Genomic DNA, 16233 nt, shown 5'->3' with positions numbered 1-16233 from the left:
AAGACAGCTTGTCTTCTTGAGAACTCTGATGGAGAGTCTAAGCAACCTTAGGGGCTCCAGATGCCGGAAGGAGAAGGACAGGAAAGGGAAGGTTGCTAGGAATCCAGCAGGAGGCATAGAATGGCACTGAGGCTGTGATGGGAGTTGAAGCTTTGGGTTGATACCAATGATATATAGTGGGGTCGGGGGTCACCTAGAAGGGTGGGCAGGGGTAGTGATCTGAATCCAGGATATCAGGAACACTTGGGGAGATTTTGTAAAACACCAACTCCTGCCCCCATCCCTACTCGCACTGGAGTAAGCTCTCCAGAGGCAGGTGGATGCTGCAGGTCTCCAAAGAGAGGGGATGGGGGCCAAGGCAGGGCCAAGGCAGGGTGGAAGAGACCAGTTCCAGAGTGAAAAGGCTTCTAGGTGAAGCTTTTAAACAGTGTATGTTTGTGATAAACCCGTGCTGGCCTTGTCCTGAAGTTTTAACAACAGAAAATAGAGGAACGGAGCTAGGCTAGAGGTCAAGAAATCTCAGACCTAGTGTCAGACCTAATCTCAGACCTTCGTGACTCTGTGACCTTGGATGAATCACTTTACCTCTCTGAGTCTCAGTTGCTTCTAAAATGAAGGGATTAAGCTTAATGGTCGCTCCAGTGTCTCTCCAGTTCTGAAAATAGAGGTCTGTGATTCTAAGGCGATGTGATTTCTCCGCCATGAGCTGGGTTTGTACATTGCAGCATTACATCTGGAAGGCCAGAGCCTGGATGCTGTCTTTTATTTATGGAATGCTATACCTGGGGCCAGCTCATCCATCTGCCAGCTTCCAGGTCAGAACCACCCCGATTGCTCGATAAGAGCTTTCCCCAAAATGAGTCTGCTTCTGTAGAATCAAATTCATTAAATTAGAAAAATCTTAAATGAGCATTCCATTCCATGGACCAGTGAGTTTGAGAATCAGGATTAAATGCATTGAACAGTTTTTTTTTTTTTTTACAGGACTGCTCAGAGCCTTTAATACACCACTATGCATGTTGAATCTCTTAAGAGGGGGAATATACAGTATCTCCCCAATAATTTTTATTGTGGGACCTGTTTTTCTGAGGAGCACCATCAGATTCAAGTGTCATAGAGCATCCCCAGAAAGCAGTTTCACTATACTGGGATCTTTCTTTAAAAACAACAACTCGGAGTTCCTGTGGTGGCACAGCAGAAGTGAATCCGCCTAGGAACCATGAGGTTGTGGGTTTAATTCCTGGCCTCGCTCAGTGGGTTAAGGATCTGGCGTTGCCGTGAGCTGTGGTGTAGGTCACAGATGCAGCTGGGATCTGGTGTTGCTGTGGTGTAGGCCAGCAGCAACAGCTCCAATTAGACCCCTAGACTGGGAACCTCCATATGCCACGAGTGTGGCCCTAAAAAGACAAGGGAAAAACAAAAACAACAACAACAAAAAAAAACACAACTCAAAGTTAGATACCCTTACTCACTTTTCCCCAAATTCTTGACCTTCAAGGTGAGCAGAAGTGTCCACTTTTCCTATTCTGGAATCCTAAAGACAGACCATCTTTTGTCACGAAGGCCAAGGCAAGAGGGCTCCTCTGAGCCCCAAGTCTGGTCTTCATGAGCTGGTGGGAGGGTATTGTAGCTGGATGGACAGATAGTAACTGTTGACTCTGGTTTGGGTCTGGTTTCTCTAAGAGACAGGAAAAAGCTGCCAGAGGCCCCCACCCTAGGAATATATACTTCTCCAGGCTGGGGATGAGGAAATCGGCTGTGTCTCATTTGGGTAGGAAAGGCTGGCTTGCTCTCACTTGGACTCGGGGGGTTTTTACACCCCATATTCCCTGCCACTGTCTCGTCACTCTGCCCTCTTTCACCTTCATCCTTCTTTGGGGTTCTTTCCGACCCCCCACCCTGTTCTCCTAAGCAGACTGGCTCTCCTTCCTCCTCCCCCATCCCAATCTCCTCTTCACACTCCCTCTGTGCCCCCCCCCAGGATGGCAGCCTGCCCTTTAGGAATGTTAATTAGCATTCACGATTTAATTAATTCAGTAGCTAATTAATGATTGGGGACTGGGGGTGGGGAGCTGGGGTGCAGGGGGGTTGGGGGCTGGATGTGGCAGGGAGAAATAGCGGAGGCTGCAGAAGGCATCGCAGATGGCTGTGCGGTGGCTGGCACGGTGCCCACCGCCATGGATGCAAACACTCACGCGCACGCACACGTACACACACACACACAAAAAAGGAAAGGGTGATCGAGGAATAAAATCAAAAGCAGGGAGAGAAGGGCACAGGGGCCCTGGGAACTGGGGGTGGGGAAGGCTCTAGATCTATTTGAATCTGCTCCGGAAGTGGAAGAGGAGAAAAAAAAAGAAACCACCACAGGCGCAGAGAGAAGAGAGCTCTCCCGATACCCCACCCCACCCCCACCCCACCCCAGCCACCCCTCCTCCCTGGCATGGGATTCATGGGCACCAGCTGAGGACAGGGTCCCCTCCCGCTGCCTGCCATAAACAGTGGCACCGAGGACCCAGACTCAGAAGGACAGGACATTCCCAAAGAAAATAGTTATCCTTTTAAGTTGCCTTGTAAAATATATAGGTATCTATTTTTTAAAAACATTGCACCCATTTTGGTGTGAGGGCGAAGGCGAAGGAAAGAAGGTGACCGAGCCAGGAGGAGAGAGCACAGATGGCTTGGTGGTGGTGTGGTGTGGTGAGTTGTGAGGGGAGGAGAGGGGTCCGGCAGAGGTTGGGGGTGGGCGGAATGAGGACCCTGTTTTCCTCTTTTCGTTTTGCTGTGGATGAAGGAGAGGGAGAGAAAGAGAGAGAAAGGGGGTGGGGAGAGAAGCGAGACAGATGGCAGAGTGGAGAGGCGGCAGCCAGTGCCGGCACTGCCCAGCCTGGGCGGACCCAGCTCCCCCCGCCTGCCAGCTTCCAAATGCCACCCTTCCCCCATCCTGCCTCTCCCCATCCCCCCAGCTTGGCACTGATCTCGGAGAGAGAGGGAGGGAGGCTGGGCAAAGAGCATCTGTTCCCTCCATTCTCCCAGCTCCATCGGCTGCCAACCTAGGGCCATCGTCTGCCTCCATCACCCCTCCGCCCGCCTGCCCGCCCGCCTACCCACCCAATCCCAAATGGGTGCTGGATCAGGTGCCGAATCTGGCTGCCTCCTCGGGTATACCAGTCACTATGCATTGCTGTGTGTCTGCCACCGCTGCCTGGCACTCATGGGGCCGTGTGTGTGTATGTGTGTGTGTGTATGTGTGTATGTGCGCGCATGTACATGGACGCATAAGCGCGTGCTGTATGTGAGCCTCCTGGGCATGGGTGGGGGTTGGCACTGCGGTTGCCAATCTAGTGTCCAACCAGAAGGACAGAGGGATGGAGTGGAGGAAGGAGGAGCGAGGTCTGGGGCCTGGGAGGACAGAAGAGGGTGCTTGAGTTGCTTCACGCTGCCTGCTTACAGGCATTGGCACTGCAGCTGCCACCCTTGTGCCCGTGAAGATGGAAGGAGGCGAATGGGGAGGGGGCAGCGGCAGGAGCCCTGGTGCTCTGGGAGGAAGTCTCGGTACCCGAGGACCATTGGCATCACATCTGTCAGGCTGGGGCCGTGGGAATGGGCCCCAGGAGGCAGAGAGGAGGGGCAAGGATGTGTTGCTGATGTTGCCGTCCCTCTAGAGCTCCGCTCTGCGAAATGGTTGGACTAGGAGGTAGTCTTCTTCCAGTCTGGGAAAGTAAAGTGGTGGAGAGGGTAGCCAGGGAAGTGCCAAGAGAGCATCTAAGAGCCAAGAGGAGAGGTGATGCCCCACTCTCCAGGGAGAGCTCCTTGGGCTGGCAGACCAGCCCTTTGTCAGAGCACCGAAGAGGCAACGGGACCCGGCATGAGGTGGGTGGGTGCTGGCACCACCCAGGGAGCCTGGGACAGGCTCTGGTGTTGTGTGGAGTGGGGGAGGGTGGCAATGCTCTTGCCAATCTGGTTGAGAGGCTTGTTGTGCCAGGAGTGAGAAGGGAGGAGGTAAGATGTTGGGTGTGTGCGTGTGCGTGTACATGTGTGTGTGCATGTGAGTTGTTTGGGAGAACAGACTTTTTTCTGCCAGGACCTCCTTCCCGTTCCCTCTTAGGCGTGGGGAGTAGAGCGACAGACGGAGAGAGGCGTGAGGACACAAAGGAGAAAGCACACCATTGCCAAGACCCCAAGGAAGGAGGATGGAGAGGCTGGCAGTCCTGCCTGGCCCCCAGCCAGTTTCCTGCTAAAGATGGCCAAATCCTCTTGCCTGGTCTGTATATGTGACTGTGCGGGCGTGGCGGGGGAGGGCCGGGCTTGCTTGCGGAGCTGGGATCTGGAATGGGAAGGGCCCCTTTCTGTGGATCCCCTTTGGACTCTCCACTCTAACAAGTGAGGTGTCTGGTGTTCTCCCTGGTGCCCTCTCCTCCTCCCCCTCCCCCCCCAGCCCTCTTTCATCGCTATCGCCACCTGGGTCCTACCGCTTGGCACCCAACCAACTAGATGCCGCCACGCTTGGCAGCGCTGCACTGGCACGTGAACGATGTCTCAGATCCTGGCACTGCGGCAAACCCAAAGCCGCCAGACGTGCTCACGACTGCCACTTGGTGGCGGTGAGAGGGGGTTGGCGCACACAGGTGTGTTGGGCACCGGGCGGAGCCCTCCTGGGGAGTGGCATGAGGACACCTTCAACAATGGGGCTACATGCCAACCCCAACCCACCTTCCTCCCAACCAGACACCACCCTCCTATCCCCGCCGTTCCCAAGAAAGGGATTTAGATGGTGACACTGAGTATTTGGGCAGAATTCCAAGGGAAGCTGGAGCCCAGGGAGACAAGGACACATTCGAAAGTCACACCCAACACTCCAGGCCAATGCCCTCTCTGGGCAGCAAAGCCAGAAAAAAAAAATCCTAGGAGGGTGAAATGAGATGCTGGAGAGAGGCCAACCGGCTGTGTCATCACAAAGATGGTGCTGGAAGAGACTGGAAGGGAAGGAGCAGGGGAGCCCCTCAGGCCTTGCTGTGGGGTGGTTGGTGCCTGTGTGTATTTCATTCTGCCCTGTGCCTTGTGATTGGCTGAGCTATGGGTTGAGTCAAACTGGTTCTTTCTCCCTTGTTAAAAGGCCCATATTCAATAACAGTCCTAGAAAGAGAGAGGTGCTCTAGGCCTTGAGCTACAGGCAGGTGTTGGGAAGACAAAGGTGCCTTGGACTTGCCCTTCCAGAAAGACCATCCAAGGAGAACTGGGGTTTAGGAATTTCTCCATGGCTCATGGAGGGGACAGATTTCCCTCTTTGAAATCCACCCCAGGAAGAGAGACCACGGATCAGCAATGTGTCCTCCCTGTTAGAAAGGTAGGCCCCCAGGAGCAGAACGCCTGCAGCTGGTAACACAGACTGGCCCTACATCTCTAGACGCAGTGCCGTTGGCAGTCTTGCCTAGACTGGACCTCAGGCCTCCTTGTGGAGGAACTTCTAGCAGGTTGGGCTCTCATTGCTTCCTGGGTAGCCAGAGGCTGTGGGTCAGGGACTAGGAAGGTCTTTGGGTGGAAGAATTGGTGGCTCTGGGTGATGCTGGGAAAGGCTGGGTGGCTCTGATGGGAGTAGGACTTGCCCAGAGGGGAGTGAAGCTATTGCCCGGGCTGGAGGAGTTCTGATTTCAGCATCCCTCGAAGTGGAGGCAGCTTCAGAAGAAGCAAAGTGGTTTCCACAGCAGAGGAGAAAACAGGGTGGCCTTCAGGCAAAGGGGTGAGTGAGCAATGCTTGTAACTTTTCTCGTTTGTGAGTAGCCACCAGAAGCAGAAGACACAGTCAGATTTCCAAATGTCAGGGTAATGAAGACAATCTGAGGTGATGCTAGCACCCTGTATGGCAGGTCCAGGTGTAGCAGGTTTGGGCTTGGGTGCTGGAGGGTTGGGGGGCAGGCCACAGATGTATACCAGGCTGAGAGGTCTAAATCAGTGGTTCTCAGACTCCAGAGAGCACAGAATCACTTCAGGAACTTCTGATTGAGTTGGTCTGCCATGTGGTCCAGGAATGTGCATTTTAAGCTAGCACTCAGGTGACTGCGATGCTTTGAGAAACACTGTTCTAAGAGATGGCAGTCACCCTGTAGGACAGTTCACCTTGCTGGATGTCCCACGCCTTTTGCATCTTCTTCCCCCCCAACTGTGTCCATGTCCTTATGCTGTCATGCATGGCATGTAAGAGTTGTGGGGTGTGTGGGTGTGGGTTTTAGGTGGGGGCAGCAGGAGGAAAAGGAGAGATTATGAAGTCAAATCAGGCAGATTTGACTCGTTAGAGCTATGCTTCTCCCTGGCAGGACTTAGCACAGAAGAATCGATGCTTGGCGAGTTGGAGGCGGTGCTGTGGTTTGTGCGCTGGGCAGGCTCCAGGAGCGAGCGCAACAGAGGCCAGGCCAGTGGGGCAGACCTCACGGGGGTGGGATGTCAGGAAAGGACTATAGACGTGGAGGGTGCTGGGCTCCTGCCGACAACCTGTCCAGTCTTAGCCACTGTTTAAGAGTGTGTATGGCTGGGTTACAATCATGAGTCAATCCCAGTCACCTTTCCCCCTCGCCGTCTTCCTGTTTCACCTAATCAACCTGCTACCTGGTTAGCTTCTAGCCAGCCTCCTCTCTGCGGCTGGGAGCTGTAAGATACACGAGGCTCAGACTGCTGTCCAGGAATAATGCCATTGACCTCTTGTCTCTCCTTTGTCCAAAGGGCTATGGGGATTCTTTCTATGAAGGAGAATGAGGGGGTGGGTCCTCCCTCAATGTTATATTCTTCTGGAAGTTGATGTCTTTCCCTGGGAGGCTCTCCCTAGGGATCACTTCCTATCTTTCCCCTAACTTCCTTTTTTTTTTTTTTGTCATTTCTAGGGCCGCTCCCGCAGCACATGGAGGTTCCCAGGCTAGGGGTCGAATCGGAGCTGTAGCCTCTGGCCTATGCCAGAGCCACAGCAACGCGGGATCCAAGCCGCGTCTGCGACCTACACCACAGCTCACGGCAAACGCAAGATCGTTAACCCACTGAGCAAGGGCAGGGACCGAACCTGCAACCTCATGGTTCCTAGTCGGATTCGTTAACCACTGCACCACGACGGGAATTCCTCTTTCCCCTAATTTTAAGGAGCCATGGTCTAAGTCTTCTGCAAATGTCCCCTCCCACTTTTCTTTCATCTGATCTTTTCACAGTGTATCCACCTATAATCCGTAGACCTCTGAGGCTAGGCCTGCAGCCTTTTGGGTTGTAGCCAGAGCTTTCTTGCAATTGGGAATTTCTTCCTTCCTCAGTCCTCTAGGAGTGACATCCTCAGGGCTTACAAGCTTGGCATTAGTTGCTCCCCAATACCTGGCCCTTCCTGTAACACAGGGTTACCAGCCTAGTTTATCCCCAAGAGTATCTTCCTGGTTTCTCTTTTACCTCCTTCCCCTCCCTAGCATCCCACTCCAGAGGAAGTTAAGGTCCTTCCCACGGATTCACCTTCAACATTTGGTCATGGTTCTTGACACTGGTTACAAGTCTCTGTTTATAAGCTTTTCTTACCTACTGTTGTGTGAAGAAAATTACCATGGTATTGGCGGATGTTTCTACTTACAGGAGTGTAGTTGATGGATGTGGGCCGGGGCCCTTGTGCCTATATGCTGGTGGAGCCTATCCTTGCTGGCATTTGTGTGTATCTGTGTAGCTCCCTCTACATGGTTCTGCTGCTGTTTCTGATGGTAGGCTTGTTTGTTTCATTGTTGCAATTGAATACACAGAGCTCTGTATTTCAGATGTGAATATCTATACAGGAATGAGTGATTACATGAGGGGATGTCTCTCTCTCTCTGTTTTTTGATGGCTGCTCTCATGGCAAATGGAAATTCCTGGGCCAGGGATTGAATCCAAACCACAGCTACGATCTACACTGCAGCTGTGGCAACACCAAATCCTTTAACCTACTGTGCAGTGGGAACTTCTGTGCAATATGTCTTAAAACAGACCAGGGTGGTGAAGATTTGGGGAATCAGTGATCAGGTCTAGAAGCCCTGAAAGTGATGAAGGAACAAATAGAAGGAATTAAGTAGGTGGGTGCCACTGGCGCTGGAATAACTGGCTTTCTTGGTTTTTGCGTGCTTCTATAAGTCCAGGGGCTAGAGCATTGGGGGAAGAACAGGTGCAGTCCTAGGGAAGACTCTGCCCTCTTTAGCTACTCAGTTTTCAGATTTTTTCATGTTCTTTCACAGACTTTGATTTTTGTTCCCAGTTGAAAATTGGATGCCTTAAGCCATCCCCCCCGTAGAGTCTGGTTTAGGGCAAAACACCCGAGATCATTTCCATCCCTTCATCCCCCTGGTGTTGACCCTGACAGTAAGTAGGGTGGACCAGATTTAGAGGCTTTTGGACCCACGTATGTCAGAAACCCCAGGCCTTTGCCCCAAGCCGTGGAAGACCAATCTTATGAGCCTTTGATTCAGGCTCACTTTAGAGCTGGGGGGGTGGAGAGCACTACAAGATAGGTGTGAGTGTGCCACACGCTTGAGTTGGTTTACTGCTTCACAGAAGCACCACATTTTAACCTAGGCAACTTGGCATTCACCTCTAGCATTCCAGCAGGGCTGTGCTGACAGCTTCTGTCTGCAGGGACCACTCACTCACTGCTGAGGACTTCCAGTCTGAGGGACGGGGCTTGGGGAGAAGTGCTCTGGTTGCTGAGGACATGGAATGGCAGTCCCTCCAGAAGCACATTGTCGGCCAGGTCCTCCTGCCCCCAGATTACAGGGTTCCTGGTAAGGACAGAAGCTCAGTCAGCTCTAGTCCACGACTGTGCATGTACATGGTGTCTCTCCAGGCCAGGGTGTCTGGGGAAGGACGTTATGTTGAAGGGCAAAAAGAGGAGGAATTTCTGGCAATATTAACTCCTGGTAAACACATTCATAGTTCAAACTAAAGCCAATTTAGTTCTGGCTGTAAATCCCTAAAATGCATGATACCACACCTCTAATCATCCCACGCCAGGTGTTTGCCAAGATTTTCTTTAAAACGTTTCCTCCTTTTCTCCTGTTTTTTTCTGAATTTTTGTTTTGTTTTCTTTGCAACTTTTATACACAAATCACATTCCCAGAAAGCACAGAGTGAAAAAGCTTCTTTCCTCATACACATGCTGCTAAGAAAATAGTTTTATACACAGAATTTCAACAGAGAGAAAAGCATAGGGAGGGAGGGGTGCAAGAGAGATGTTGAGAGGTGGGGAAGGGAAGGAGCAGCAAGAGCAAGACCACGCTGGCATTTCACTCCTCTTGCCTGCGTTTCTAACTGGCATTTTTGGCATCATCAGAATAACTAATCCATTCCACCCCTGACTTGCTAGAGTTGGAGCTTTTAATTTTAGAAATAAATGGGACCAGAAGTAAGATTCATAGAACATATGGCGACTAGGGACTGAGCTGGTTTTCTCCCCCTCTCTCCCCTCCTACCTTTTCTGCACATAAGCCACTGCTTCCGTATTACCATGTTCATAGAGCAGAGCAACAGACCAGGAAATCTAAATCCCAGGGCTGGCTGAATGAGTGTGCACATGACATGGATACTAGCAGTGGAAGCAGCCGGAAGGGGGAAAGCATGGAAGGAGACTACCCACAAAGGGGAGTTCTTAAGAGCAAACTATCTGGAGGACTGCGAAATTTTTGCCGGCTTTTTGCTAAAACACCTGCTTCACCCAGTGCTACTTTAGCTGGGCTTTGGGGTTGCCACAGTTATGACTTTGCTTACAGAAATAAGGTTAGAGGTGGGCACCCTCTTCTAAATCATTCCTCATCTGCTGGTTTCCTCGGTATACGACTCTATCAAAGACTCACCTTGTGCTTCAAGCATCTCCTCATCCACCCTTCCCCTCAGGTATCATCAATTCTAGACCCCATGAGCCTCACAGGGAGGCCTTGATACCTCCAGCAGCTCCTGCTTCCTGGAGGAAGGGGAACCAGGCTGAAGGAAGCTGGAGCAGAGGATAGGGTGGTACAGGAAGAACATAGATGGGGAAGGTCCCTGGAAAAGCAGAAAGTTTTGAGAAGTGTCAGAAATATGAAAGGGACACCAGGAAGGGAGGTTTGTGAGAGTGAATGAAAGCTGGTGGCAGCTAATGAAACCCAACTGCCTGGCCATCCCACCCCTTTCCTCCCGAGACCACCAAGTTTCTTCTGGTGACACTTTCCTAACAGCTGAGAATGAGGGGCTGTTACCTGCCCTAATCCTCAATTCAGGGGGCAAGAATGGGTCTCTCCCTAGCCTCCAGGCTGTTCTCCCCATTACCAGCTCCTGCCTTTGAGGCTTGGCATGGCTGCACTGCTGTCAGCCTTGCAGACCACTCTACCCAAGCAAGGACTTAAAGCCATTTGATCTTCCAGAGACAAGGTGGTTCAAAGAAACCCTTAGAATGGGGCAGGGTGGGGAGTGACACAAACAGGAAAAAACCACTTGTTTGATGGGAGAGTTTTCAGGTTTTTTTTTTTTTTCTCTCTGTATTTTCCAAGTTTGTTTTTTGTTAGTTCATTCCTCTGGTCTCTCCATCTCTCCCGCACGTGTGTGCATGCTCGCTCTCTCTCGCTTTCGTTTTTTTTTTTTTTTTTTTTTTTTTGGTTGTGTGTGTGTTTCAGTTTTAAAAGAACTTTGGATTTGCCGTTTGGTGGGCAGCGCCGGTCCCGGAGGCTGGACCCCGACATGGCAGGGCTGGGACAAGGGCAGGCCCACGGCTGCTGAGAGGATCTCTGTGTTTAAAGCCTTTGAAAATAAGTTACTGCAGTTCCCAGGGTGCAGGGTGGGGATTGGCAGAGGGGTTCCTGGTGGCGGCTTCCCCTAGAGTCCAAGCCACAGGGGTCCCCCTGTCTGGCGAGGAGAGGGTGAGGAGGGAGGGGAGTGAGGAGGGAGCTGGGAGCACTTCTCCCCACCCATCTCCAGTTTGGTTAGAGTTTCGTGGGCTCCCTGCCCATCCCAGGCTCCAACCTTAGGAGCCAAATGGGTATTTGTAAAGAGTCTGTGAGCGGTATGGTGCTCTAGACAAGGGGGTAGGAAGAAGGGGGGTGGGGTGGCAAAGTTTATTTTCCTTCCCCCTTCTTTGTCTTGGGTTTCCTTTTCCTTTCTTCTTTTTTTTTTTTTTTTCTCTTTTTTGGTGTTTTCTCAGTCAGTGGAACAGCGTGAGATAACAAGTATTTGCATGTTTATAGGAGTTGGAAGGATGCCTGGAATTCGATAGGAAAGAAGTTGTCAGAAGATGAAACCAAGGATAGATTTTTGTGTCTGGTGGGCAGGGTGGACGTGAATGGATAATCAAGATGGTAGGATGGATATGTATGCCCATGAAGATCACGGGGAAAGGATTTGCAAAGGACCGGTGTGTCTGTGGGGCGGGGGAGGAGGCAGGACTCTGCTGGAGGCGGGGTGTTGGAGCCCACTGAGGGTGGGAACGGAAAGATTCCCGTGAGGTGGGCGGGGTGAGGGTCGAGCTCCCACCAAACACCCCTTGGGGTAGGAGAAGCCCTGAGGCCCCCTCTTCCCCCTGAATCTTGGTTTATCTGTTTATAAAGCTAGAAGTGTAGAGGTAGTAGTAGTTTTTGGGTTGGAGTCCGTGTGAGGTAATCTTGCTTCCTCTTTGGCAAAAGCCACAGCAGCCGTGGCGGCAGTGGCGGCGTTGGTGGCGGTGCCGGGAGGACCCCCTGGGGGCGGGGCCGCCTTGCGCCTGTGGGCCGAGGAGCGCAGGTGGGAGGCCAGGGCTTCACGCCCACTCAGCAGCACCTCACACGCCAGGCAGTGGTAGGTGCAGATGGGCACCCGCAGTGGCGGGGGCAGGGGGCCCCCGGAGCCCCGCCCAAAGAAGCAGAAGGATCTCTGGTGAGCAGCGGCCAGGGCCTCCCCGTCAAACGCCATCTTGCACTGGCGGCACAGGTAGCGGTGGGTCACATCCACGGTGGAGATGCCAGTGCTGCCCGTCAGCAGCTCATCGGCCTCCCCGGCCTCCCCCTCCCCTGGAGCGGGCAGTTCCGGCGGCTTCGCAGGCGCCGTGGCTGTGGGCTCCGGGGCCTGGGGCGGTGGCTGGAGGAGGGCGTTGGGGAGCAGTCCGATGAGGGTCTGAGGTATCACGGGGTTCATGGGAAACAGCCCCTTCTTCATGCCGTAGAGCTGTTGGAAGTAGGCCCCCTGTAACTGAGGGCCAAAGACAGCTGGCGGTGTGGCCCCCCCTGCCGGGGGCAACGGGAAGGGCAGGAACTGGCCCCCCAGCAGGGCTGGGACAGTGGCCTTCAATGCTTTGAGGTTCTTGAGGGCATCAGTGGAGGAGTTGGTGGGGGCTGCCGCTGGCTTTCGCTCACCAGAGACCTTGTCCCCAGAGGGTTCGGTAGGTGGGCCTGGGGCAGGGTCGGTGGTGCCTGCTGTGGAGGTGTTGGTTTGGTCGGGCATAGGTCTCTGAGGTAAGGGACAGCCTGGGCCGGCAGTCTGGACCACTGTGGTAGCAGGCAGGACCGAAGTGGCAAGGCCGAGGAGGCCTGAGGGGGCTGCAGGGCCTAGGAAGATGAAGAGTGACGGAGGATTAGTCGCCTCCTGGCGAGGTCATCCTTCCTGCTGGAGGCCACCTCCAGCTGCACACACACACGTTCCCACCACCTCGCCGCCATGCTCCCTTCCCTCCCCAAGGGAGACCAGGGAGGAGCTTGGAGACGGAAGTCAAGAAGGAAAAGAAGGGCAGGAGAAGGGGGATATCCTCTGCGGTCCAGCTCCTCCCAACCTCCCACTCACCTGAACTGAAAGGAGCTAAGCTGCCCAGTGGGGGCTGGGCCAGAGTTGGGCCAGACAAGAGGACCGGAGCCAGGCGAGGCAGAGCTGGGGCAGCCCCGAGGGGCACAGAGGCAGGTGTGGTGGCAGGTGGGGCCTCGGGAGCCGGGGCCGGGGCCAGGTCATAGCACTTGCTTTCACTCTTCAGCTGGGCCCGGACCGCCTCCTTGAGCTTGGCCAGGTGCTGTCGAGAAAAGAGGTGGCCTCGGCAGGAGACATAGAAATCATACTTGATATCACAGTAGGGGCAGTCGGTGCGCTGGGTTCCCAAGGGACCCTCACTGCTGCCCCCAGCCCCGCCAACTGCTGCCCCCTGCAGCTTGGCCTTTTTTTCCTTGGCGCGAGCATTCTGGAACCAGACCTGGATGACTCTCTTGGGCAGTCCAATCTCTTCCCCCAGCACCTCGCACTCCTGCATGGTGGGGGTGCGGTAGGCTTCATAGCAGGCTTTCATGATCTTCAGCTGCAGGCTACTCATCTGGGTCCTGTAGCGCCGCTGCCCCATTCCATCTGGGACCCCGGCCCCACCTCCTGGGCCCCCACTGGTCCCTCCAGCTCCAGGGGACTCTGGTTCCGCCAGGCTGGAAGCCGACGAATCACTTAGATCCCCTGCTGCCGGACTGCAAGCTTCACTCTCTGGAGAAGCTTTAGATGGTTCCTCCGGGCCCTCGTCCTCACTGGGTGGAGGGGGAGGAGGGAGAGGTAGAGGTGGTTCTGGTATTGGGGTAGTGGCCTCTTTCCCAGGTGGCAAGAAAGGCAAGGGCCCGGCAGCAGGGGTGACTGTGGAGCAGGGAAAAGCAGGTGCTTCCCTCTTTGGGGCCTCCCTCCCAGCCCCATCCTCAACCTTGCCCAGCAAGAGGTTGAACTTGGGGAAGGGTGCAGGGCTGGGTGTGATGGGGGTCTTGACTGCTGGATTGGGCACTCCCCCGGGGGTGCTTCGAAACTGGCCCTTCCTCTCCCGGGCCCTGGTGTTCTGGAACCAGACCTGCACCACCCGCTTCTTGAGCCCCACCTCCTCAGAGATGCAGTCAAGCATCTTGCGAGTGGGGTTGGAGTCCTGCATATACCAGCGGTACAGGATCTCCAGCTGCTCAGGCAGGATGGTGGTGCGCAGGCGTTTGTCCCTGGGGGGCTCGCCCTCCCCGCCCCCCCCTGCTTCGCTGCCCGTGGGCGACAGGCTGCCATCCTCATGCTTCCGTTTGAGGGCTGGCCCTGGCACCGGCGGAGTGCCTGCCACCAGTGGGTTTCGCTCCCCAAACACCAGCAAGGGCAAGTCTAAGAGGTGGGGAGCAGCGCCGGGCTGCACAGGTGGCAGGAAATGGAGTCGGCGGTGACTGGTCAGGAGGTCCTGGCTGGGGAAAGACATGGCACACTGGTCACAGGCATGGACTGGGGAAGGCGAGGGGGGCGCCCTCCCTTCAGGCTCTTTGCCTCCTGGCTTTATGGCCTCTGCTTGGCTCAGCTCTTCCCGGTCTGGAGGTTCTGGTGATGGGCCCTCAGGCCCTGCTGGGGCTTCTGGGCCCCGTTCCTCCTCTGCGTCTTCCTCCTCTACGTCTTCCTCCTCTTCCCCCCTCTCTGTCTCTTCTTCCTCCTCTTCAGGAGGCTGGTCGTCATAGCATTTCTTGAGGTGCCGCACCAAGTCAAAAACGCAGGAGAAGGTGGCATGGCAGCGCCTGCAGCCAGAGGCACTCCCAGCACCACCTCCGCTGGGCACAGGCCCACCCTCACTGGCATTTTTGCGAGCTTTCTGGCGGGCGTTCTGGAACCACACCACCACCACACGGCTAGCCAGGCCCAAGAGACTTGCGAGCCGCTCCACTTCTCCGTCCTTGGGGTAGGCACTGGTCTCAAAGAAAGACTGCAGGGCTTGAGTCTGGAACTCAGTGAACTTGGTTCTGGAGAAGCGGCGGCCTGCATGCACTAGGGGAGGAAGATTCCCTCTGGAGCTTTCTTCCTCCTCTGGGGGCCAGTGCCCTCCTGCCCGGCTTCGCTCTTCAGGGGGACGGCCCCCCCCTGCCTCAGGCTCTGGGACCAGGAAGGGTGGGCCCAGCTGGGGAGCAGGTGAGTCCAGAGACCCATCAGGAGGTTTGGGGGACTCTGCAGGGGGCGGGTAGAGGCTGTCATAGCTCTTTCGAAACTGAGCAGCATAACGGCTCAGAGCTTCGAAGGGCAGGAAGCGGCGGTGCACGTGCTCCTCGTGGGTCTTGAGGATGAGCATGTTGGAGAAGAGTTTCCCACAGGCCCCACAGGCCAGCTTGTCCCCACCCCCCGGGGCCTCTGGTGGGGGCGGGGTAGGGGGAGGGGGCACAGCCTGCTTCCCTTCGTTGTACTGGATCACCAGCTCAAAGCCAAAGTTTTCCAGAAGGGCCTTGGCTGCAGTGCGGGCTGCCTCATTGGGTGTTGGGTGGGGGGGTGAGGTGGGCCCTGCCTCATTACCCTCTTGAGTCTGGGGGGGCCGCTCCCACTCGCGCTCCACCAGCTCAGCCTTAGGGGGTGGGGGCGGGGGAGGAGGGGCAGCAGCTGGCAGGGACAGCAGGGGGGCAGGCCCAGCCAGGGTCAGCTTGGGCCCGACCTTGAGGTCATGGAGGTAGAAGGGCAGGAGCAGCTGCTGCTGCTGGAGCTTTAGCAGTGATTCGGGCACCAGAGGGAAGGGGGGCAGGACAGGTGGGGTGAAGAGGGGGGCTGGGAAGCGGTGCAGGTCCAAGGGAGGTGGGGGAGGAGACAGGAAGGGCAACCCTGACACGAAGCCACCAGAGTCGGGGCCTTTCTTCTCGGTGCCCACCTCCCCTTCAGTCTCGCCTTCCTTGGGCTCTTCTGGGCCACGCTCTGGCGCCTCGGCCTTGGCGTCCGTCTTGGCTCCCCTGGAGCGAGTCTGGTGCAGGACGGAGCGCATGTGGATCTCCAGGGTGGAGCTCTGGTTGTACGAGACTCGGCAAACCGTGCACTTAAAGGGCTTGTCGGTGGTGGCGGCGGCGGTGGCAGGCGCAGCGCCGGCTTCTCCCCGGGCAGGGGCGGAGGGGTCAATGGCAGCCTTCTTCATCTTGTGCAAGTGGGAGACGGAGTTATAATGGACCAGGAGGATGTTCTTTTGCGTGAAGGACTCCTTGCACACAGTGCACTTATAGGGGCGGGCAGGGTCAAGAAACTTGTCCAGGGCAAAGTTGGTGGTCTTCCGATAGGTCAGAGGGTGGCGAGAGTCAGCCGGAGCTGGCTCTGCTGGGCGGGGCTCCCCGCCAGCCCCCTCTTCCTCCTCAGCCGTGGCTGAATGAGCCACTTCATCAGCTTGGGCCTCGGGCCTCGGGACAGGAGATGGGGCTGGAGAAGGGGCCTGGTCAGGGCTTCCCATGGGCTTGTCTGGAGCCTCAGCTGAAGGTGGCAGAGGCTCAGGAAGAGGATCGGGACTGGCTTCCAGGGTCAGGTGCAGGCCTTCTAGGA

The 16233-nt window shown here is 55.4% G+C and overlaps 1 protein-coding gene and 1 long non-coding RNA gene across 13 annotated transcripts in view; one reads left to right on the top strand and one right to left on the bottom strand.

The window, feature by feature from the left end:
- The first annotated feature begins 3354 nt into the window (after positions 1–3354).
- Positions 3355–16233, top strand: part of LOC146401700 (uncharacterized) — a 34786-nt gene continuing 21907 nt past the window's right edge. Inside the window, exons 1-2 of the long non-coding RNA XR_014810811.1 lie at positions 3355–3873; positions 4109–4264. This is a non-coding gene — a long non-coding RNA (uncharacterized LOC146401700). The remainder of the gene's footprint in view (positions 3874–4108; positions 4265–16233) is intronic.
- Positions 10477–16233, bottom strand: part of ZFHX2 (zinc finger homeobox 2) — a 31022-nt gene continuing 25265 nt past the window's right edge. For 11 of the 12 annotated variants that reach the window (XM_021099232.2, XM_021099227.2, XM_084969185.1 and 8 more), the window contains 2 exons: positions 12763–16227; positions 11178–12530 (listed from right to left, as the gene is read on the bottom strand). In XM_021099232.2, the coding sequence (XP_020954891.1) occupies positions 11551–12530; positions 12763–16227 (4445 nt within the window). In that variant the 3' untranslated portion in view covers positions 11178–11550. Of the gene's footprint in view, positions 12531–12762; positions 16228–16233 lie in introns of all 12 variants that reach the window. The other variant, XM_084969192.1, reaches the window with a different exon arrangement.

This window comes from Sus scrofa, chromosome 7, assembly GCF_054392235.1.
Source record: "Sus scrofa isolate SSC_HxYL_T2T_F1_AM1 chromosome 7, Sscrofa_HxYL_maternal_Yorkshire_Landrace_v2.0, whole genome shotgun sequence".
Classification (NCBI taxonomy): domain Eukaryota; kingdom Metazoa; phylum Chordata; class Mammalia; order Artiodactyla; family Suidae; genus Sus; species Sus scrofa.
The sequence above is the reverse complement of the archived record's forward strand: the minus strand, read 5'-3'. Positions and strand labels throughout refer to the sequence as shown.